General features: G+C 43.5%; 2 protein-coding genes across 3 annotated transcripts in view; one reads left to right on the top strand and one right to left on the bottom strand.

Moving 5' to 3' along the window:
• LOC111871874 overlaps positions 1-23,266 on the top strand; it is a 141,295-nt gene that overhangs the window by 84,377 nt on the left and 33,652 nt on the right. The gene's annotated exons all lie outside the window — the stretch shown is intronic.
• The window catches only part of LOC111871890, a 197,643-nt gene that overhangs the window by 155,863 nt on the left and 18,514 nt on the right, over positions 1-23,266 (bottom strand). The window contains exon 2 of the mRNA XM_023865273.2: positions 20,197-20,328. Coding sequence (XP_023721041.1) covers positions 20,197-20,328 — 132 coding nt within the window. The remainder of the gene's footprint in view (positions 1-20,196; positions 20,329-23,266) is intronic.

Genomic DNA, 23,266 nt, shown 5'->3' with positions numbered 1-23,266 from the left:
TCCTGGATGCAGGTGCCTAGGATCGAAAGGGATGGGACTATGGGGGTTTCACCCCTCCTGTCTGGCCACAGAATAATCTTACAGAGATTAATCAACAGCACTAAAAAGTTGGTGTCAATTATTTAAGTAACCCCGTCATTCTCAGTGCAGTTATAGCAAACGAATGGTGTTTAAACACTGCTAAAACGAAGTTATAACACTCTCTGTAAGTATATTAAAAATTAAAAATTCGCTTATTGGGGGGTGGAGTCCAGCTGGGTCCACTCGGCCTGGCGGCCACTGATTGGTGTATTTAAGCATTACGACATGAAGACGTATGGGGGAGTGGATGTAAAGATCAACGCATTCCTCCCTTCGGCACTACTTGATGAGTGGTCAGCTTCACACCCAGGCCGCTTTACTGCTGAGGAAAGAGCCCCCGGTACCCATTGGACAGAAGGCTGGGTGCGCTCCAGAACCAGTCCCGGACGAAACGGAGAGGAGAAAATTCATGCCCATACCGGGACACAAACTCCACCCCCTCGGTCGTCCAGCCCATGGACTGTCGTTACACCTACTTCGGTATCTCGGCTCCCAAAATAAAGTCCATAACAATATTAATACATGTGTCTGTGCAATAGTAAAGTAGGCTTTATGGGTTCATTTCAGAACTCCTTGTTTATTTATATTTTTAAGGTTGGTAGCAACGGTTGGAATTGGACCCACCTAAAGAGCCAGCCCCCAAAGCTAAACGTCATACACTGAACTCTGCCCAGCATCAGACGGTACAATGAAATGACCACTATGTGACAGCATTAAGAAATCACTGTAGCCTGCTGGATTGTTGCAGGAGGAAACAAATTAACTTCTTGCTCGTTGGGTATCGTCTTTAATTTACGTTCATGAACGCAAAGAATACATAATACACCGATTAGATTTGCCATTTTTCATACTAGCATCAGGAACTGACCCTCCAATTACAGCTCAGATACTTCGCCAATTATTCCACCTCTACGAGAAGGGTTTCTGCCTGCCAGGCAGTGGCGGTAGCCTCCGGATGTAGGAAGCCAAAGAAGCAGCTGCAGACAAAGCCAAGTCCTGCGTCCTTGTCATGGAGACTGATACTCATGCACACCTTCACCGTGTCTTGATAAACGCACACGCACGGCAACAAATTGCGTGATGTTTAACTTCGATATAGGAGTGGCAGTCTTCCTTTAGAGCCATCAGGAGAGAAGAAGTTAGTCCCAACATGTTTCCACATTATCCTATTCGTCCTACAAGTACCAACGCGTGCTCAATGCGAAACACCATAAAAGGTAGGACACAATTTAACTGACTGCCCGTTTGATGAAGATACCCGCCATGCTTTCCAAAAACAAAGCCTCTTACAAGACATCAGCTGGGATGACAGCTCAAGTGTCAGTGAAGTTTTGAGATATCTCAATCGTACTGAAGCGTACTGGACTGTAGTGTCCTGGCTCCGAACTACACTGCGTTAGAGCCTAGAAAACCATACTATTCATAGCCACCGTAGCAAGAACCTCAACTCCAACTTATTATCATTGAGTTCAGGGAGTCAGCATGACGTGACTTCGTGTTCTACCTCATCACTAAGGGTGACTTTACATGTATGCNCCAGTTTCTCGGTGCAACAGTCAAGCGGAGGTGCCCCGGAACATAATCTGAATCGCCAGGGCAAATAATAATAATAATAATAATAATAATAATAATAATAATAATACATGTATGCGAGGCTTATAGCTTCTTCTGCGTATCTAACTAAGGGTTGAAATATCATTTTTAATTAATTAATGGTTAATTCTTGGGGTGGGATGAGACTGAGTCCACTTGTTACCTCGGCCACTAATTGGCGCACTGTTCCAGCCCCGGATTATATATGGTGATGAGTGTGGAGGAGTCGGTGGAATTAAAATTAGCAGGGGAAACAAAAGAACTCTGAGAAAACATACCCCAGTGCAACTTCGTCCACCACAACTCCCACATCATCTGATCTGGGATCAAAATCGGGCTGCTGCGATGGGAAACCGGCAAATAACCGCCTTTGCTATGGCACGATCCAAAACCGTCTTTTTACATGCTGATAGAATTTTATTTTAGGACATAGCTGTCTGTATTTCAGTATACCCGTTACACTTTATCAGTCACATCTAGTTAGTTAGTTATTTAGAGAGGGTGGGTTTCCCCATGCACCGCGACCAGTTTGATCTATTGTGCTTCCCTCTATAATATTCTACCAGTCTCTATACCCTACCGATAAATGGTGCGTACCATCAGTCCCGCCGAGCAAGCAAGTTCGGCCACTTGCTTAGCGGTGTCTATAATCCTTCCCCCATCTATCAGAGGCCTTAGAGACTATTGTTGGGCGGGAAACGTCCTGGAATTTGGCTCAGTGATCCCCTTTGGGGATATGTGGTTCTTTTACGTGCCGTAAAGTTACGACACGGGACACACAGCTTAAAGTCCCTCCCGGAGGACTTGTTCCCTGAACTTTTCCGCCCTTAAAAATTCGACGACCTCCGCCGGGTATTTGAACCCGCGTACCACGAGTCATGAGGTGGGAACGTTACCTCTAGACTACGGAGGCCGCTCAGTCACATCTAACCAAGAGTTTAGACTTCAGATACAGGCTAACAGCCGAAGATGTGGTCGCATTTCTGACTACACACACTCACACACTCACTCGATTCGACTAGACTAGTGTGTCCACAGCCTTATGCCACTTTCGCTCTTGAAAGAAACACGAAAATAATAATAACAAAAAACAGCTTCCTATAACAGAGGCAAGTCAGAGCAAGCAACGTAAGGTATCTCAGTGAAGGGACGGCTGTTCTTTGTGTGTAGCAGCTGGTTAGCGTCTTCCTGCTCTTCACTACGTAATGCAGTTGAATGGCTTCAATATTAAAGACGAATTTTCCGTGTTTTAAACAGGCGAGCGCGGAAAGGCATGAAATTTGGAACACACATTTTCCAGATGATATTTCTTTGCGAAATTACATAACGAACTGGTCATATTGTTGATTCGTTGCTGTTAGTGTTGCAAAACATGTCTGTCTTGTCTATCTGTCTTAATCTGCTCTTGTTATACTTTTACGGTGTCGAGGTAAGTAAACTTTATTTTGTCTTAATCTGATACAGTCGGTAGGACTCCTTGGACGGGGGATCGGCCCGTCGCAAGGCCGCTACCTAACATAAACAGAATAAACACAAACATCCTTGCCTTAAGTGGAATTCGAACCCACGATCCCAGTGTTCGAACGAGCGAAAACAGTTCATACCTCAGACCGAGCCGCCACTGCGATCGGCGCACATGTCACGCTACGTGTATGACTGGTAACTATCATCCACGCTTAATCTGCTTGCCATTTTGAAGCCCGGCATATATTTAAATAATATTTAACAAATTCAAAAACACACTACGTCTCCACTATAAGGGCAAATTGGTTAATTTATTTTCGTGGCGATGGAGGATATGATCGGTGGTAATTCTGAGAATTATACGAAACCTATAAAACACTTAATGGGCAAGGACAGATCTTCTTACAGTTAAAAGTGGCGGGATATATATTAACCACTGACCTTCCAAGGGATAAATATAGGGCCTGTAAACCATTCCGAAAATATTTGAAATAAATTTATGACTCATACCGAAAGGCATACTTCTTGTTACGTACGAAATTTCTATACAATGAACCACATTTGTTTCACGAATGAATGAGAAAATTTGATTCGAGGTTTATATTACATCGATGCAGACCAAATTAAATTCGGCCTACAGCCTGTGGTGTAGAACTTCACGGAGATATCACGCCCATTAATATGTGTGAAATGGCGTGAAAAATCTCATAGTTGGATTGTCTCTAGTTCGACTGAATCATGGGAGGAAAGACGCTGAATATAATGATAATAAATGCGGGGGGGTGGTACGGTTTTATATATTTAAACATAAACCCCGTGGCCTGTAGTCCGCAAGTGAACTATACCGACCGAGCGACCGCCGCTTGTCGGCTAAGTTAGTGGCAACTTTTAGCGGATAGAGGGTGTCACGTGGTCATCGCAACGAATTTCCTTGAAATAGCTCCTCAATTATTATCACGAGGCTGAGTAGACCCCGTTCCAGACCCACTACTTCTCAGAAAAAAATCTGGTAGCGCCGGGAATCGAACCCGGACCTCTAGATCTGTAGCCAGGAACTCTGACCACTACTGCTACGTTTATAACTAAATATGAATTCAACGAGAACCTTCCGTAACCGAGAGTTCATGAACGCTTTCGGATACGGCCCTTCTTTATTCGAAAGTTCAAGGAAGAGTGCATCATGCCACATAACACCTGTACAAGAGCGTGTTGGTCTGTGTTAAATATTACAGAAACTGAATCGCGTGAGTACATTAACCTTTTAAAGATTGAATTTCTTGCAAATGCTTGGTAATATGCATATAGATATTCAGGCCACACCTCACAGGAAACATATTACGTCTCAGCTGCAAAATTCTACCTGTTAATGCTGTTTAGGGAAACAGAACACTGTCTATTTTCAGAGCCATACGAAACACACAAATACATTTTGTGGGCACAATGCAGATTTTTGCCTTTTAGTACGTTGAAGTAGGTGGTAAATACAGAACCACTGAACTGTAAAGGGTTAATTAGGTCAAAATTGTGCCTTTCTGAGGATGACGCAACGTTCTAAAACTAATTTATTGTTAAGAACAGACTATATTCTTGGATGTTATGCCGTGTAGTCTGGCAGATGTTTATCGAAATTTGAAAGCAGTGCATTACCCTCATCGTAAGCGTGGAACCAAGCCGCTGCTTTGTTTACTCTTCCACCCCTAAGGAGTTAACACGTTAGTAAATAATTACCAGACTAAACGGCATAGCATCCCGGAAGACAATAGTCTTGTCACCGGACTGAGGACCTCATCTCACAGTTTACTGCTGTTGTCGCGAGGTTTACGTAAGCTGGACTGTTCTACTATGGCTGATCTGTTACAGTGGCAGAGGCGAAAAGTGGATGTTGCTCTGCGCCTTCCCCCAAACCTCACCAGGATTAAATTACTCACGACTGGCCGGAGTATGCATGATGTAAACAATTAAGTCTATAGATGTGTGTAATTTAATATACAGAGTTACTACATATGATTCATTCCATTTCAAAACACTATATTCGTCTCCCCGTGCTTTTCCGTTTACACAGACAACCAGTAGCCTTAAACTGCCGATACCAGCCCAGAATGCTCTGTTTACATGGTGGTTCTTTTCTGTGCGCTGCTCTGAATGCACGCTGCACTGCAATAACAGACGAACACCTCGCATATTCCAACACACAGAAACTCTTTTCCAGCTTCGTCGCCATTTTGTGAGGCACTGCACTCATGCTGCCAACTTGTGTATCACGATGCAAACTTGGTGAGTTTGCGGCTCTTTTCGTGTATCAGTCATTTTATATGCATAATACTTTGGAAAATACAGTATTTTGAAATGGAATGAATCATTTGTAGTAACCCTTTATATTGAAGCTAATTTCCGGCCCCTGACGAGCCAGTGTTGACATTCAGGTTACAAGTTTTAGTGTTACAAAGGTTCGCATTAGGTGATCTGCGTTGTTCTGGGCGCGTATGGGTGGAACAACAAACGACACATACTGTAGGCGATAAATTACTGAGTTCTATTTCCTCTTACTGTATTTAAATGGGCATTTCCCATGCAGAAATAACTATGAATACGTGTTTTTTTTACGTAATCAACAGTTTTCGGAGTTTCTGTACTCATGTAACACTGAATTCAGACACGGATGTGACAATTACTGTACTAACTTCTGTTTTCTATACAATACACGACGTATAACAGCTATACCTTCTTATCTTGGCCACTACCCTCATTTGAACGTCCGCTGACCCGTAGCTAAGAGAGCTATTTAATCTGATTATTGACCTCTACTAACTCTGATTCTCTCTCTTTCTCTCTCTGTTGTTTATCGGGGCCGACGCCTCGACGGTATAGCAAAGAAGGAGAGGATAAGGAAGATTGGACTTTGTGCTTGTTGAATTGTTCCAAGTGGGAGTGACAAACAAATGCACGCAGCCTCTCAGCAGTAGGAAGCAGCAGTCCAATGCACCATTGCTGGGAACACAAAAGTACCGATGATGGGTGTGCATTAAGCCATCCTGAACTCACAAACGGCCATCCGGTTTTAAAGTCATATATGTACGTAGGTATATGTTTATTTTGGGTAGAACTGCACCTACATACACATTGTTGTTGTCATACAGTCTGATACAATACACCCAAGAGTAATGGCGCCTTCCGTTTAAGGCGTACGTAGCTTTGTCGTAGAAAAATTACGGAAGTGGCAGATATATGTTGCTGTGATGGATGTAAGGCAGACAAGCGTGATCCAGCACAAATTATCTGACACATTCCAACAAAATTATGGCAGGGCGCCGTAAAACAACGGCTTTAGAATCGCGAATTTACCATATTTACGAGTAAACCAAATCCCCCCCCCCCCTACACATACACAGTTCGTTAAAGCAGAGCGATTGGTATATGTGCCACGTGCTTTAACGTTTCATAACTCTCGCCCACACAATGTATTTATGTGTTTCGTGTCTGTCTATCAATGTCACACTGGTGATACCAACTGGCACATAGTTTTACAGAAGTCATCCCCTTCGTGGGACGAACCTATATCATTCTGCCATCCAGTTCAATGTCCCGAATTCGTCGTATGCTTGTGTCTGTGTAATTAAGGGAAACTGACAACTGTTATCTTATTCGCGGATTGTAAGACAGCAGCAGGGGCCTGATTTAATATCTTCCACTTAAGTGAAAGGTTACTGCCCTTGGAATCCAAGTTCAGTATTTAAGGTTGTAAATATTCGAGCAACAGAATGCAAAAATCTTTCTTCTCAAATTTGTATTGATAATGACAATGTTTGCCGGTCACGGTAGCCAAGCGGTCTAAGGCATGCACTGTCTTAGATCGCTCGGAAGCCGGGATCGTGGGTTCGAATCCCACTCAGAACATGGATGTTTGTGTGCGTTTGTCTACAGGTAGAGGCCTTGCGACGAGCTGATCACTCGCCCAAGGAGTCCTACCGCATGTGTAAGATCTAGAAAAACCGAAGTGAACGGAGTTCATGGAGGTAGGCCTAGGCCCACTGGGGCTGTATTGGCAAAGAAAAAAAAAAAAGACAGTGTTTAGCAATTTGTATGAAACACGAACCAAGGCTAACCTCATTGGAAGTAACCACTTTGGGAGACGATGACACGCCATAGGTGGGATAAAATACAATGTGAAGTTGTGGGCTGGATTCAGTTGGCTCAGGATAGGGTTCAGTGGCAAGCTTTTACTAATACATTAACATTTCTTCCAGCTACGCAGAGGCAAGGAATTTCTTGACCAGCTACATAAGTACAAACTGTTCAAGGACGATCTGCAACAGAGCTTATTTTGGGGTTATTATTTCCTGTTTTATGTTGAAAGTGGCCCAGGAATCAAATTAGAAGGACTGACAACTCGTTCTCCTGTTCTGTTTAGCAAACAGAGGGCTACGTTAACAAAGCGAAATGATCAGACAGGCTGCGGTAACAACATGGAGAGGAATGAGCAGAGTAACATTTACAAATAGATAGTAAGAAAGACTACATCGGGAAATGAACCAACAGGATGCTGGGTGAAGAAACAGGAACTGATTATTACACAAGGAAAAACGATGACAAAATCTGCTATTCTGGGAGGCAAGTGTACATATGTATGGTTAATCACTAGTCAAGTGAGAAGCTTAAAGCCTAATGCCTCTATTCTAAATATTCAGGTACAGTTTAAGAACAGGAATGTAACTTGTTTGGGAGCCGCGTAGTCGATATATTGACTAGTTACGGGCTGGACGACCGAGGGTTCGGAGTTCGAGTCCCGGTAGGATCAAGAATTTTCTCTTCTCCATGTCTCTGGGGTCCACCATACCTCCTGTCTATGGGTACCAGGTGCTCTTTCCTCGGGGGAAAGCGGCCGGGGCGTGAAACTGATCACTAACCTGCAATTAGTGCCGAGGTCAAGAAAATGTGGATCTATACATCCACTCGTCCACACGCCTTCATGGCGTAGTGCTTAATTATTTAAGCACACGGACAACTTTATCTAAGTTGTTCAGATAAACGGGAGCGGTTTTCTGCGAGAGAAGGAAAATTGGCAGGGCTTCATATCCAAGCATGACCCGCTGCTAATGCAAATGATTCGTATGACATAGGCTCCAGCTGAGAACTGTGAAGAGATGAAACAGGGACAGAATGACAGGGGAAGAAGACAGGGAGCAGGTCAATTACATCCAATGACCTCTGTTGACCGTACTCTTTCTCTCTTTTGACTCCGAGATACCAAACCAGACCTTTCAGTAGCAGTAGTTTCTAATTTGTTCAAGATGTGAGTAGAATATAGATACATAGCCCATCCCACACAGTAACACAGGATTAAATGATGCTGCTTATTGTTGCTCGTTTCCACACCACACATACACACACACACACACACTTAACGTACCGCACAGTTACATGCAAGGCGCAATGAGACAACGAGGCTTCAGCTACGAATATTCTCCAGACTTTTGTGAACAAGTATATTGCAGCACTTATAAATAATAAGAAACTATTTCAATTTATCTGAAATAAGCTTACGCCTAAGTAAAAAATAAAGGTATCCCTGTAACACGCAGTGAAGGCCCATAGGGTTGTGAGACGTTGGGGCTGTCACATTTTCTAGACAATCGGCTCATAGATGGTAGTGAGGTTGTCAACCTTACACGCCTGGCGCTCTTAACCCCCAGGAAAATTTCTGGTACTCATTTCTGTTAGAGGCAGAGTCGACCCCAGGGCCATATAGCAGCTGGAAGGATTAGGTAAATTGAAAAAAAAAATCCCATTACCTCATGGGGATTCGATCCCGCGACCTTCGGGCTTGTAGCATAGTGCCTCAGCCAACTACGCTAGCCAACTATGGCTAAGTATTTAGTGTAATACTTCGTTCGACATAACACAAAAGGTTACGAGATTTGTATGTATCATAAAACGGTGCATTTCCAGCCTGTATAATTCAAGCAAAACTCTCAACACTATCTCTGTCCACATTATGACTAAATAATTTATTTAACTTCTGTTTAAAAATAAGCCAATTCACATATGACTTTAAGTATTTTATATTGTACGTTATAAATGCGCAGACTCAAACAACTGTAGTACGAGGCGAAATCACTCATAGACGTTCCACATTCTCCATACAAGGTAAGAACGAAGCTGGATAATATAAAGAATTCCAATATACATGCTCAGTACTAATGAAAATGCGTAGTCCTCGTCCGGCCGCAGGAAAACAATATATCGCCTACTCACAGACCACAGAACACCAACACAAGGTAAGAAAAAACAGACACATACAGCCCCTTCCAACATACAAACCTATATACGTGTATATACATAATAGCAGAACAGTCGCATTTCAGACGACGGAAGAAAACTCCGCAACATCAGCAAAAACGCAGAGCAACAACTTACTTACTTATGGAGCTGAGCCCTTCTTGAGGAGAAGTCAAATCTGCAGCTACTCAGAATTTCCCAGCATTTTATGGAACCCGAAGGTTCATTACCGTTTTCACAAGAGCCCTCCACTGGTCCCTATTCTCAATCAATTCAATCAAATCCATACCTTCACATCCTATCTCTCTTAGATCCATTTTAATATTGTCCACCCACCTACGACTTGGTCTTCCCAGTGGTCTCCTTCCTTCCGTCTTTCCCACCAATATCCTATATGCATTCCTCTTCGTGCTACATGCCCTGCCCATCTCATCCTCCTTGACTTTATCATTCTAATTATACTTGGAGAAGAGTACAAGTTATGAAGCTCCTCATTTTGCAGTTTTCTGCAACCTCCTGCCACTTCATCCCTCTTCTGTCCAGTTATAGTAAAGGGAGAACTAGCAGACGAAAGGGGTAAATATAATAATTGTATATACCTCTGCATAGCCAGCGAGGCTGAAACCCGTAATTCATACATAACGTAAAACTTGTAGTGAATCTATATAAACAGTGGTGTCGACGGAATAATAATAAAATTGTCACATATGGCTTGTTTCGAAAACCACGTAGGCACCTTCTTAGCGGCGGAGTCGTGAGAGTGTTCCATGAAAATTACCCTGACGCACGTTAGTTTAACGGGAGACAACATGTACAATGTGAAGGTAAGGTAAGGCTATCTCTGCATCAGGCCGTGGAGGCCCATAGGGCCGTGAGACATTCGGCTCGCAGATGGCGATGAGGTTGTCAGCCTTACGCGCTGGGCGCCTTTTACACCCAGGAAGATTCTTGGTACCCATTTCTGTTAGAGGCTGAGTCGAACCCAGGGCCATAGTGCAGCTGGAGGGACTAGGTAAATTGAAAAACTCAATGACTTTCCAGCTTATAGCATAGTGCCTGAACCAACTACGCTACCACGTGGCCCCCAACGTTTACAATGTACTTGTAAGAATACTAAGCTAACTGATACGTTCAAGAATAAATAATAACCTAATTTTACTAACCGCCAACGATAACGACAAGAACTAAAGCAGTAACGCCCACGACTTTTATTCCGCTAGTGCTGAGTTCGAAACTCAGCCGGGACACCGGCTGTCCAGCACACTGAGATTTTTCATGACTTACCTCAATCGCTCCAGGCAAATCCTGGATAGTGTATCAAATTATTCTACCGCCGCTTTCATTCACGCCCTTTCCAATTCAAGATTCACTGACCATTCGACAATATCCGGTCTGGACTACTGACAGCGTCAGGGGCTTGTCGCCAAGACGAGCTGATTGGCGGTAAGCCGCCAGTGACTCGTAGTCACTCTGACTCTGACTCCAAGGATTTAGCCACCAGCCCTGTTCATTTCACATACTGACATATAAGATAATTCTTAGTTCGAGATTTCATAATGAATTTAGTTTCATTTATACATTTTTAGCGCGTGTTCGCTTCCATGCTAATAATTCGCTTGGTGGTGGGTGGAGTCCAGTTGGATCCACTCGGTACGACGGCCACTGATTGGCCTACTGTACCTGCCACGGGTGATTATGATGATGGAGAATTTGGTGGAATTAAGATTGGCAGGGGAAACTGAAGTACTCGGAGAAAACCCGCCCCAGCGCCACATTGTCCACCACAAATTCCACTTGACCAGACCCGGGTTTGAACCCAGGCCGCCGCGGTGGGAAGCCAGCGACTAACCGCTTGAGCTATGGCGCGGCCTTCGATGCTAATAACATCAAAGCTTTCTTAAACACAGCAGCCGTCTCATTACACTCCGATTTTGTTTTCTGCAATGTCCGAGCACAATTACCAGTATGTCAGCAATATTAACGTCTTATTTAAATCTGGATTCATTCCCTGTTATTTCCGCCAAAATTCTACGTATTTTGCCAAAAATAGCAATTTATATAGTTTCTTGTCAGTTTTCTATCTCGTATTCAACATGCCCTGGTAATTAGTGTACTTTACTTGGTCTATAATTTTGTTACACAAGTTCTTATGTAATCAGAGTTTTCCTGCGGAAGGCCGTAACTCTACTTTTATATAATGAGATAAATAATTACGTCATATAATACCACAATTTATGTAGTACTATTTATTCTCTGTGAGATCTCAGGTTTTTATGGGGATGAATGCGGAAATCACGTCTAGGGTCTTCTGAGATGTGACGCAGTGCAGATATTTCCTAAAATGTGATCACCTGCGAACGCATGTCTGTTGCAGCTTTATAGCACATCTGCCTGTAAGTCTATATACCATGATATACCAGGGTATTTTTTCGGTATTTTTTTATAATGCTCTTAAATATCTCTGTTGGGTGAGTAACGTCACCTGACAGTAAACAGTTACACCAGAATTTAATCTTTGTATAAATAAGTGAAGAACTAATCATAGTTATATTCCATTTATAATTCCTTCTGCCGAAACGAAGCTGTTAAGTGTATGTCATATACTTTATAATCCTACTGTAGTCTAGACGCTGTATTATTCACGTTTCTCAACAGTGTTTATCGTTATATTACTGCTCTAAACCACGTGATTATAACAAAAATGGCTCTTTTCTTTTACATTTCGATTATATCTAGTGTAAGTGCGCCCCCACTCCTCAGAGCATTTTTTGTAACTTGCTTAGTGAGGGGGTGGGGGGTGGAGTCTAACTGGGTCCACTCGGCAAGGCGGCCACTGATTGGCCTATTGTAGCCTGCCCCGGGTGATTATGATGATGGAGAATTTGGTGGAACGAAGATTGTCAGGGAAAACCGAAATACTCGGAGAAAACCCGCCCCAGCGCCACTTTGTCCACCACAAATCCCACTTGACCAGACCCGGGATCGAACCCTGGCCGCCGCGGTGGGAAGCCAGCGACTAACCGCTTGAGCTATGGCGCGGTCCTGTCAGATCAGTTAGTAATGTCAACAGGTGTTTTAAATGTAGGATCTGAGGTTCTCACAGCGGTGGTTATGAAGAGTTCTGTCTTCTGGGATATAGCGCTATGTAGGATCTGAGGTTCTCACAGCGGTGGTTATGAAGAGTTCTGTCTTCTGGGATATAGCGCTATGTAGGATCTGAGGTTCTCACAGCGGTAGCTATGAAGAGTTCTGTCTTCTGGGATATAGCGCTATGTAGGATCTGAGGCTCTCACAGCAGTGGTTATGAAGAGTTCTGTCTTCTGGGATATAGCGCCGTGTAGGATCTGAGGTTCTCACAGCGGCACTTAAGAAGAGTTCTCTCTTCTGGGATATAGCGCTATGTAGGATCTGAGGTTCTCACAGCGGTAGCTATGAAGAGTTCTCTCTTCTGGGATATAACGCCTTGCAGTCCTTTGGAAATCAACTGCTGTTGATAAGCTAAGCTAAGCTAAGAAGAAACCAGCGTGAAGCAGGTAGCAAGCCTTTTACTTCGTTTTACTTTCAACGGACTACACGCTGATATATCCCAGAAGGTATTGTAGAATTTTGTATTCTGCTTTCGGAGGCCGATTTCAGTAGCATTGCGCCTATGAATTTTCTATTGTTTAATACGAGCTTAGCATCTTCCGATAATAGTGCACTAGGTATCTGTTCTGTCCACTTCCCTACTGGTGCCTTTACCACAGGTTATAGCCAGATGTGCCGCTGGAAGCTGTATGTTTCCCGCTTTGCAAATACAATACTAATTTTAGTATTGAGACATTCGTATGATCGAGAGTGAAAACTGTAGCACAATGATCGTGGACAGATTTATCTTTGTGAAGGTCTTTTTATCCTTCCTTGTAGCTCTATGTGTACACTCACATACAAAACAGACTTTTAGTCAGTTTGTACAGTTACATTATTTGAAAGAGAAGCTCTCTTTACTACAGACTATCTAAAATAGAATTAGAGAGCAGGTAACGAAATCGAAAAGGATAACCAGTATTTGAAACCTGCTGGTTTCAATGTATGCATGTTACAATTTCGAGACATTCTACTTGAATAGCAAGATACCAATGTGTTTATTTTGGTGTGGCTTCTGTGGAGGAACTTATAATCACAGGCCCTGGAAGAATTCCAAAATAAAAGAATGAAACTGCTACCGAAACTGAAAATAAAATCTGTCGGTTCGTGTAGAGATGAGTGTGTGAAACTAAGTAGCTTTTGCTGGTCTAAATGTCAATTTGTCCTTCGTTACACCCTAATTGCACTGCAATGTTCTTTTTCGTTGTATTTATCTGAGGCCACGGAAAAGCGGTCTCATGGCTGGTCGGAATGGCGACGGCGGGGGGTTCCACTTTGTCTACTGTTCTATTGTCCTGCAGCCCCCCCCCTCTTATACTCGGGAGCCGGAATAGAGACTGGCTGGACGGCCAAGGGGTCGGAGTTCGAGTCCCGGTGTGGGCAAGAATTTTCTCTTCTCCATATCGTCCAGACAGGCTCTGGGCTCTTTCCCCGAGGGTAAGACGGCAGGAGCGTGAAGCTGACCACTCATCTCCAGCTAGTGCTGAGGTCAAGAAAATGTGGATCTATACATCCACTACGCTTTCATGGTTTAGTGCTTAATTAGTTAAGCACAGGGAGAACTACCTTTTACTAGTAACTGAGACTGTACAATGGCACACGTTGGGTGACAGTAAACAATAAATTTTAAGTGGCGTGGAAGGAAGTGATCTTAGGCTAATTCAGTGAACTATCCCTGCATTTGCCAGGAGAGACTGACAAGAAACATGAAACAGTTCAGAATAATCGGCTGTCTGGTCGAAATTGAAAACCGGACTTCAGTAGCCTCAGAAGTTCCACTTTCCCTGGTGATGAAGGCGCTCCAATCTTCTCCCTTCCTATCTTCTGCTGTAGTCCCCTTAATTGTACATGGCAAAGGTAACTTTTTCCCTGTGGTTAGGTAAGTAAGCACTGTGCCATGATGCTGTATGGGAAGTGGTTGTGGTTCTTGACCTCGGCACTAGATGGAGGTAAGTGGTCAGCTTCACACCCTGATCACTTTACCTCCGGGGAAATCACCCCTCCCCCGGTACCCATTGAAAAGGAGGCTCGGTCGGCTCCAAAGCCAGTCTATGGAGAAGAGAACATTTTTGCTTGTGCCAGGAATCGACGAACCCGTAGTCTGTCGCTGTACCGACTGAGCTATCAATTGCACATGGGTGCAAGTGTAAGAACAAAAAACAAACAAACAAACAAACAAACTCCGTTGTTTTAGTCCGTAAGCGAACTATACCAACCGAGCAACCGCCGCTTGTCAGCGAAGTTAGTACCAACTGTAGCGGATAGAGGATGTCGCGTGGTCAGCGCAACGAATCCCCACGGCCGTTAATCTCGGTTTTCTAGACTGGAGCCGCTATTTCCTTTGAATAGCTCCTCAATTATCCTCACGAGGCTGAGTGGACCCCTTTCCACACTCACTACACAAGTATAAATGTGACGGTAATTGTTGCAATTCTACTGAGATAAATATTGTGAATTCCCAGTTTTTATTGGAACAAATACCGTCACATTTATGCTTATGCTCGTGTACAGTTAAGTAGGAGCCGACTTAATTCATTACTTATTTCACACTTTTATATATGCGTATGTTTTACCGGAATTTATGCTTAATAGTATCGATATTCTTGGTTGATTTGTGTATGTCACTTGATGACCGTTTACTGTCGAATAGTGTATAGTTAGAAATAAAAAAACGAGAATGCCTTTGTAACATAACTTTGTGTGGCGGTTCATTGTACGACGTAAAGAATTCATTGACAGGTTGTTCGGTACGCTCCGGGAGCCGGCCCCGCCGTTCTGGCGGAGAGAACATTTCCGTCTCAGTCGGTATAAGGCCGTCCTGTGTTCCCATCAACCGAAGCCTACCGACTGAGCTGTTACACGCAATCCACAATGCGATGATATCGCCCAAGTATCACAAGCCGCAACTGACATTCAAACTGATATAAACAACGAAACTTGTTATATGAAAAGTTTGGACCCGGAAGTTCCAGACTCAAAATGGCAGACGAACTGGGGGCGTAACACCATTGGAAGTTGCGGTCGATAGTATGAATGATAAATGGAGTGAAATGTCACCGGCGACGCACTGAGATGCGGGTTTCTCTCGTTGCTAACGAGTGCTGGAATATCTCTTTATACGATGTTAATGGACTGGTGACTCCCTGACCGCTGCAGTCCACAAATTCTAATTTCAGCTGTATGGAGGATATCGCGGTTATTTGGCAAAATAGGAAAACAATTAATCGAGGAAAAGTTGTAGAAAATCGTGCGTGCCAATCTCAAGTGTTGGAATTTTCTTTTTAAAACCTGTGACGAGCCGTTATGTCGCTACGCGTTTTACAGGTTAGTAGCAAAAAGTTGGGGCACGCGATAGCGTAGTTGTATGAGGCACTATGCTACATGCCGGAAGATCGCGGGTTCGATTCCCGATGAGGTCATTGGATTTTTCAGTTGACTTAATCCTTCCAGGCACACTATGGCTCTGGGGTCGACTCAGCCTCTGGCAGAAATGAGTAGCAGGACACTTCCGGGGGGGTAAAGGGAGGCCTGCCGGCGCGTAACGCTGACAACCTCACAGCCATCTGTGAGCTGATTGTCTAGATAATGTGGAGCCTCAATCTATCACAACCTTATGGGCCTTCGCGGCCTGTTGCAAGGATAGCTTTACCTTTCTTTTTAATTCGCTAGTGGGGGGGTGGAGTCCAACCAGGTCCACTCGGCACAGCGGCCACTGATTGGCCAATTGTAACCTACCCCGGGTGATTATGATGATGGAGAATTTGGTGGAATGAAAATTGGCAGGAGAAACCGAAGTACTTGGAGAAAACCCAGCCCAGCGCCATTTTGTCCACCACAAATCCCACTTGACCAGACCCGGGATCGAATCCGGGAGGCCGCGGTGGGAAGCCACCGACTATACTTTGGCTCATTTCACTGCTCCTCCTACACTTATTATCGAGGAGAAGATATTCCAGTGATTCCGTCCAGTCTGAGTGAAAGAGCAAGGTATGAACGGCTACAGCAGATTTCGTCACGGGGGGGGGGGGGCTATCTGTTAGAGCAGTTAAATAGACTATATAAAAAAAACGAAGACAGAGCTACAGCAAAATCCGTACTGAAGAAATAACTGTAATACAAAGCCAGCTGGATTCAACATATGGATAGAAAACAAAGAAACATACTTCTCGTTAAAAATACAACCCACGTGCATCAAGAAAACGGGTAAGACCGTCAACAAGACGTCTAGACGATCCAGGCCGCAACGGGTTAAGAAGTGACCTAACTCCCTGACTGCTAGACGGTAATGATATATGATCAATTTGCGATTGAGCAGTTCTGGAGCACAACGACATACCGTATAAAGATAGAGAGAGAAAAAAAGTCGGTCTCTTTTAACAATTTCTTTGCGTTAGTTCACTTGCGTGTTTCAAGTTTCAAAGTCGTGTACATAATGCCTTTGAAGGGAACGGAAATGAGCCGGAAGTGGGGAAAGGAAGGAAACCCCAATCTAAGACGACGATCATGGCGTTTAATGAACAGTCTGTTATTCACAGATTGTTCCAAAAACTTGGTGTTCACAGGTCATTCGTTCCATAAGATGGTGAACAGTATTCATAATCAACTAAGTACGAGATAGTACATCAACGTGCCATTTTCCGAGATCAACGAAAGTAACTGACGCTTTTCGTCACACCCCTCTTTGTTCAGTGTTTCCAAAACTGTTTTAGGACAATTTTATAAGGCAATTTATGTCATTTAGACAATAATTAAAATAGTACAATTGCGCCAGCCATTGTGAGGCGAGAACAAATATATTATCAAGGAGACACAGGAGATTGGAGAAAACTGCATAAGGAGCTTCATAACTTGTACATTTCTCCAAGTATAATTAGAATGATCAAGTCAAGGAGGATGAAGTGGGCAGGGCATGTAGCGCGAATGGGGGAGACGAGGAAAGCGTATAGGATATCGGTGGGAAAGCCAGAAGGAAACAGACCACAGGGAAGACCAAGCAGTAGGTGGGTGGACAATATTAGAATGGATCTTAGAGAGATAGGATGGGATAGTATGGATTGGATAGATCTGGCTCAGGATAGGGACCAGTGGAGGGCTCTCGTGAACAGGGTAATGAACCTTCGGGTTCGATAAAATGCTGGGAAATTCTTGAGTAGCTGCAGAATTGGTGGCTCCTCCAGGAGGGCTCAGCTCCATGAGTAAGTAAGTAAGTAAGTAAGTAAGTAAGTAAGTAAGTAAGTAAGGAGACATAGGAGTCGATGTCCAATTACTTACGAAAAGCGACTTTTCACGTGGTGTTCAGCAGTGTTTCTCCTCTTTCTGGTGGTATATAATACTATGTCAAGTTCCTCTTTATAAAGAAAGTAAACATGTTTAAAATGACACTACATATAATATAGGAGTATAGTTCGTTTAAAAAAACAATTTTCATTTATTTTTTAATCTCACTTTCCGTTTTGTCAAATTTTGAATATTATATGTCAAAGAAATGAGCGAAAATATTTTAATGAACATTACAGCTCAGGCAACAGTGTTAACAAAATTTTTACACTGAACCCACCCGACAAATTTAATCTCTGTGACATGGCGTCCTATGCCTCCGAAGCACAGATATACTGAGTGTAATGAATGTTTCAATAAGAAGAAAGAATCGACATAAAATATGATTAAGAAAAAAACAATTTTTTTTGTTCCACACACATCAGTGTGTCTGCAAGTAATATTATCAACTGAAGTGAGTCTTTCACAGGGTCAGTTTTTACTTCAGGAGCAGACACTGGACAAAGTAAAGTTTCTAACTTATCGAGCACGAACTCGAAGAACATATCTCCAAAAAGAAGGGCAAAGCAAGCTAAGTAAAATGTTCCAGTAGTAGTTAAATATATAAGAGTAATTGAAGGAGTACCAAAACCTCCACGTTCATAAGTTTATACAATTTTTAGCCAAGCTTTTCTCCCTCTACCATATCTCTAGAGACTTAAACGCCATTAATTTAATGGTCGCGGTTCTCCACGGGATATCTCGAAAATAAGTTTGCTCAGGTTAATGACCATCGGAGAGCCAAATGTGAAGTGACGGGGAGCAGGAGACGCAGAGAAGCAATATGACACGGCCGATGTGTGTCACGTGACGTGATGAATCTGTGGCTCTTGGCCAAGGACCCGAGGCGTTCGATCTGTGTTCATAATGTGGATAGTCCTGAAATGCTGTATCGCGCTCGGGCTATTTGGAAGTAGAATGCAGGCACGCACGTGGGTTTGTCTGTATGCGACAAAAGACACGATTTATTTACAGAACAACTTACTTTTTGTGTAATTTTCCATGCAAAAGTCTGCTCTAGCAATTAGAATAAATGGGAATAAATGTATGTTTTTTTTTCCTTGGCACTACAGCCCCAGTAGGCCTAGGCCTACCTCCATGAACTTCTCCGTTCACTTCGGTTTTTCTAGATCTTACACATTCGGTAGGACTCCTTGGGCGGGTGATCAACTCGTCGCAAGGCCTCTACCTGTACACAAACACAAAAAACGCACACACACAAACTAAACATCAATGCCCTGATTGGGATTCGAACCGACGATCCCGGTTTCCAAGCGAGCGAAGACCAGTACATGCCTTAGACCGCTCGGCTACCGTGACCGGCCAGTACGCCATTACCGTTGCTTATTACCGAACAACAACGCTGACCAATAAAGTAATTTCCGACAACATCTGATGTTCTGCACTTGGATCCCTAGTACGCGAACTGCTGTTATCCTGAAGATGCCACCTATATATAATTTTATTCTGGGCGATGCTCTCCATAAATTACTGAAATTTAGCTCAATCAAAATCGTTAGAGCTCTTTTCGAGAAAGTCGCCATTTTGTATTTTGAGGCTCGTCTGAAGGCCCACGTTTTTTGCAGGTGAAACTTTCACTTTGCACGGGGAACCGACCTAGGATGGATAAACGCGTGAATCCTGAATATGAATAAGAGCCCTCGTACCGTTCAGGTGCGAACTTCCATACATACATACAGATACACAGCACACTGAAACCCATTTTTTTATGTAGGATTTGAGGTTCTCACGGCAGTGATTATGAAGAGTACTGTCTTCTGGGATATAACGCCGTGTAGTCAGTTGAAAATCAACCGACGTTTCGGAGGAACATATCGCCTCCGTCTTCAGTGTCGAATAAAGTGAGCAAGATACCAGCGTGAAAGCAAGTGGCGATATGTTCCTCCGAAACGTCGGTTGACTTTCAACAGAGTACACCGCGTTATAACCTAGAAGATAGTTCTTCATATTCAGAGGGGGGGTGAGGGGTGTCAAAACTTGTAAATCCGTAAAAATTCTGAGATCGACATTTCGACCATTGCAGTATGTTCGCGTATTATATTACGTATATGAGACTGTAATGTGCCATTTTCAGAGCAGTTTCGTTGTGATGTTGCTTCTTTTCAAAGACACGGCATCCCCACTCACACATAAAAGCAGTACGGGGGGGGGAGTAGGTAAGGCAACGAAGTTCTAGCCTGCTTTGCCTACTTTTCTTATCAAACGTCGTTACAATCGAATGAAGATTTTTAAAGCAAGTTTAGCGAAGTCAGAGCTTACATATAACCTTAACATTTCACGAGAAGGAACAGAAATTTGTGAAATTCATATGTAACTCACATGCATGTAAGGTGTCAGGCGGCGCGGGACCCTCAGCCGAGCACTCGTTATGTTTCCACGTCCATACTCTGCTCAGGTCACGAGTATTTTTCCGGGCTTGTGTTTTGCGTGGGTCGGTTCCTGTCCAGGCACCTTAAAATAAAAGATAAAACTATTCATTACATTTATAATCGTCTTTTTTTAGGCGAACTTGTAACAATGACCAGAAACAGGCAGAAACATTACAAGGTTCATATCACAGCGTCAATTAAACCGAAAAGTTATTTTTAATTTCTAGGTGTTGGGTGAGACTGAGTTCACTTGGTATGTCGGCCACTATTTGACCTATTGTACCAGCCCCGGATGGCAGATGGTGATTATTGAGCAGTCGGTGGAATAAGATTTTGCAGGGGAAACTGAAGTACTAGGAAAAAACCTGCCCCAGTGCCACTCGTCCACCACAAACCCCACGTGACCTGACCTGGGATCTAACCCGGGCTGCCCCGGTGGGAAGCCGGTGGCTAACCGCCTGAGTTATGGCACGGCCAACCGAAAAGCTGAGTCTAAAAGCAACGATCTAGATTTAAATTTATGAGGTGCTTGATTCGAATCTCGGCCGTGACACCGGCTATCCCGAGTCTTGTAGTTTCCCTCAGCCCCTGAAGACAAATTCCTGGACAGTATGTCGATTAGACCGCGACAGTTTCCTTCCAAATCCTTTCCAGTTCACCATAATTCATCTTTCATCCTATCCTCCGATGCTGTGTGGCCTCGATAATGAACGAATCGTTAAATGACTCATAAAAATAAGCGTACAGTTCTGCTGTTTTATAGAGACTTCTGACCTTGAGGTTCGGCCGCGCAGGAAACTTGGATAAGTCCCCTTAAGGGAAGTGGAAGTCATTTTGTGGTTGGCTGCGTAAAAGAGACTTGGAGTGTGGAGAAATTGTGATGAGTATAAAAACATCTGCTTTTGGTGTGACGCCTGTGTTAAAGCAAACTACAGCATTTACATGTGCGTAGCCAATTAAGAAAGGAAGTGATCTGTCATAAGTCTAATGGTGTAACAGTATAATCCTTATATGAAACTATATAAATAAATCATATAATAATTGACGGTTTCTATTTCTATAGCCACTTTGTCACTACTTCTCTCCTTTTCTGCTACCAATATGGGATGTCACTATTTTGCTTACCCTCTACTCTTATCACCCACCCCTCTCTTGCAACCATTATGAAGTCATTTTTTTATTGCTGGAGGGGTGGGACTAAGTCACTGCGGCCACATCTGGCCTATTGTACCAACCCCAGATGATAGGTGAGGATGATTGTGGAGCAATTGGTGGAATGACGATTGACAGGGGAAACCGAAGTACTCGGAGAAAACCTGCCCCAGCGCTACTTTGTCCACCACAAATCCCACTTGACCAGAGCCGGGATCGAATCCGGGCCACCGCGGTGGGAAGCCAGCGACTAACCGTTTGAGCTATGGCGCGGAACTATTTTGCTTACCCTCTACTCTTATCAGCCACCCCTTCTTGCAGCCATCATGAAGTCACAGTACTGTATGAAGTGGTGATGGGTGCAGCAAGGACACCTCAGGCAAACCTTCACATGACTTAACTAGGCATCGCTATAATCTGAACACACAATAGAACGAGGGAAAGAGCCCAGAAGTAAAAACAAGGCAGATGGATGTTCCATATGGTAATGAAACCAATTTCATTTGCACTGATTATTTCAGTTACTTTTTATTTGCAACAGCTGAAGCATACACTAAAATGGGGAAATGGATGAGTAATTTTGCCCTATAAGGAATGAAGTGGGCAATTTAGGATATTAAATATGGAAGGATGTCGCGAGTTTGTCAGTCATATAGTATTATTTAGTAAAATATTTAGTTACAGTGAGTTGGGCATGTAGCAGGCAAGAAAGAGTGCAGAATTTTGCTAGAAGATCTTTTGGAATACTGAGGAGGGGGAAGAACAGCTTTCAGATGGGTCATATGATAGAACAACGCTGGGTTTACATATAGGCGCTACACTAAATAAGCCACGGAGTAGGGCTTCAGCTTTAATACAACTACATTATAATACCAGCGATCATCTTTTTAGGTATGGGACCTCAGAAGCTTGGCATAGCTACGGCCACAGAATATCTAAATCTGGTGTTCTGGATGGAATAGCTCTGGATCCTGTCCAATGGCAAGCTTTGATGTTAGCCTCTTTGAAGCTTAGGGTTCTGTTACCAAACTTTTGGTTACTTGATTGGTTATTTAGTTCACTCGTTCGTAACTAGATGAAAACTAGAATTGTATAAGCTGAAAGTATTTAGAATGCTTCTTTATGCCGGTATCAGATTTCATTACATTTGTGAATTCTTTGTGCTTCGAAAATATACAGTTAGGCCTACATAGGGCCGCGCCATAGCTCAAGCGGTTAGTTGCTGGCTTCCAACCGCGGCGGCCCGGGTTAGATCCCGGGTCTGGTCAAGTGAGATTTGCGGTGGACAAAGTGGCGCTGGGGCAGGTTTCTCCGAACACTTCGGTTTCCCCTGCCAATCTTCATTCCACCAATTGCTTCACAATCACCCTCGCCTATCATCTGGGGCTGGTACAATAGGCCAGAAGTGGCCGCAGTACAAGGGACTCAGTCCCACCCCACTAGCAATAATAGGCCTACATAACAAACTGTTTCCCTATAATTCTACAAATTATTCCTCACGTTAATTTCCTTATTCGGCGAAGGTTTAACAGGAAATTTTCCAATATAATGTTGGGGTTCTCAAAGTACGTGCCAGCTTCACTTGACATCGGCCTGCTTTACAGAACTTAACCAAAATCTGATATACAGACCAGAGGTGTAAATACTTTCAGACGCTGAAGATAGCCAGTGACACGCAAGTACAGATGGGCAGTGTATATGAACGAACGCCTACTTCGTGAGAGGCATATTCTAATAAAAAGAATGGAAAGCAATACTCTGTAATATGCAGATTTCCTGGTGGCGTCCTTTGTGGTTGTGTACTCCTTACTGGTCTTGATAATTTGCAGATAGAATCAACTGCTTACAAAGCCACTCAGCTGTACAGA

The sequence above is a fragment of the Cryptotermes secundus genome, unplaced genomic scaffold (assembly GCF_002891405.2).
Source record: "Cryptotermes secundus unplaced genomic scaffold, Csec_1.0 scaffold1350, whole genome shotgun sequence".
In the NCBI taxonomy this organism is placed as follows: Eukaryota; Metazoa; Arthropoda; class Insecta; order Blattodea; family Kalotermitidae; genus Cryptotermes; species Cryptotermes secundus.
The sequence above is the reverse complement of the archived record's forward strand: the minus strand, read 5'-3'. Positions and strand labels throughout refer to the sequence as shown.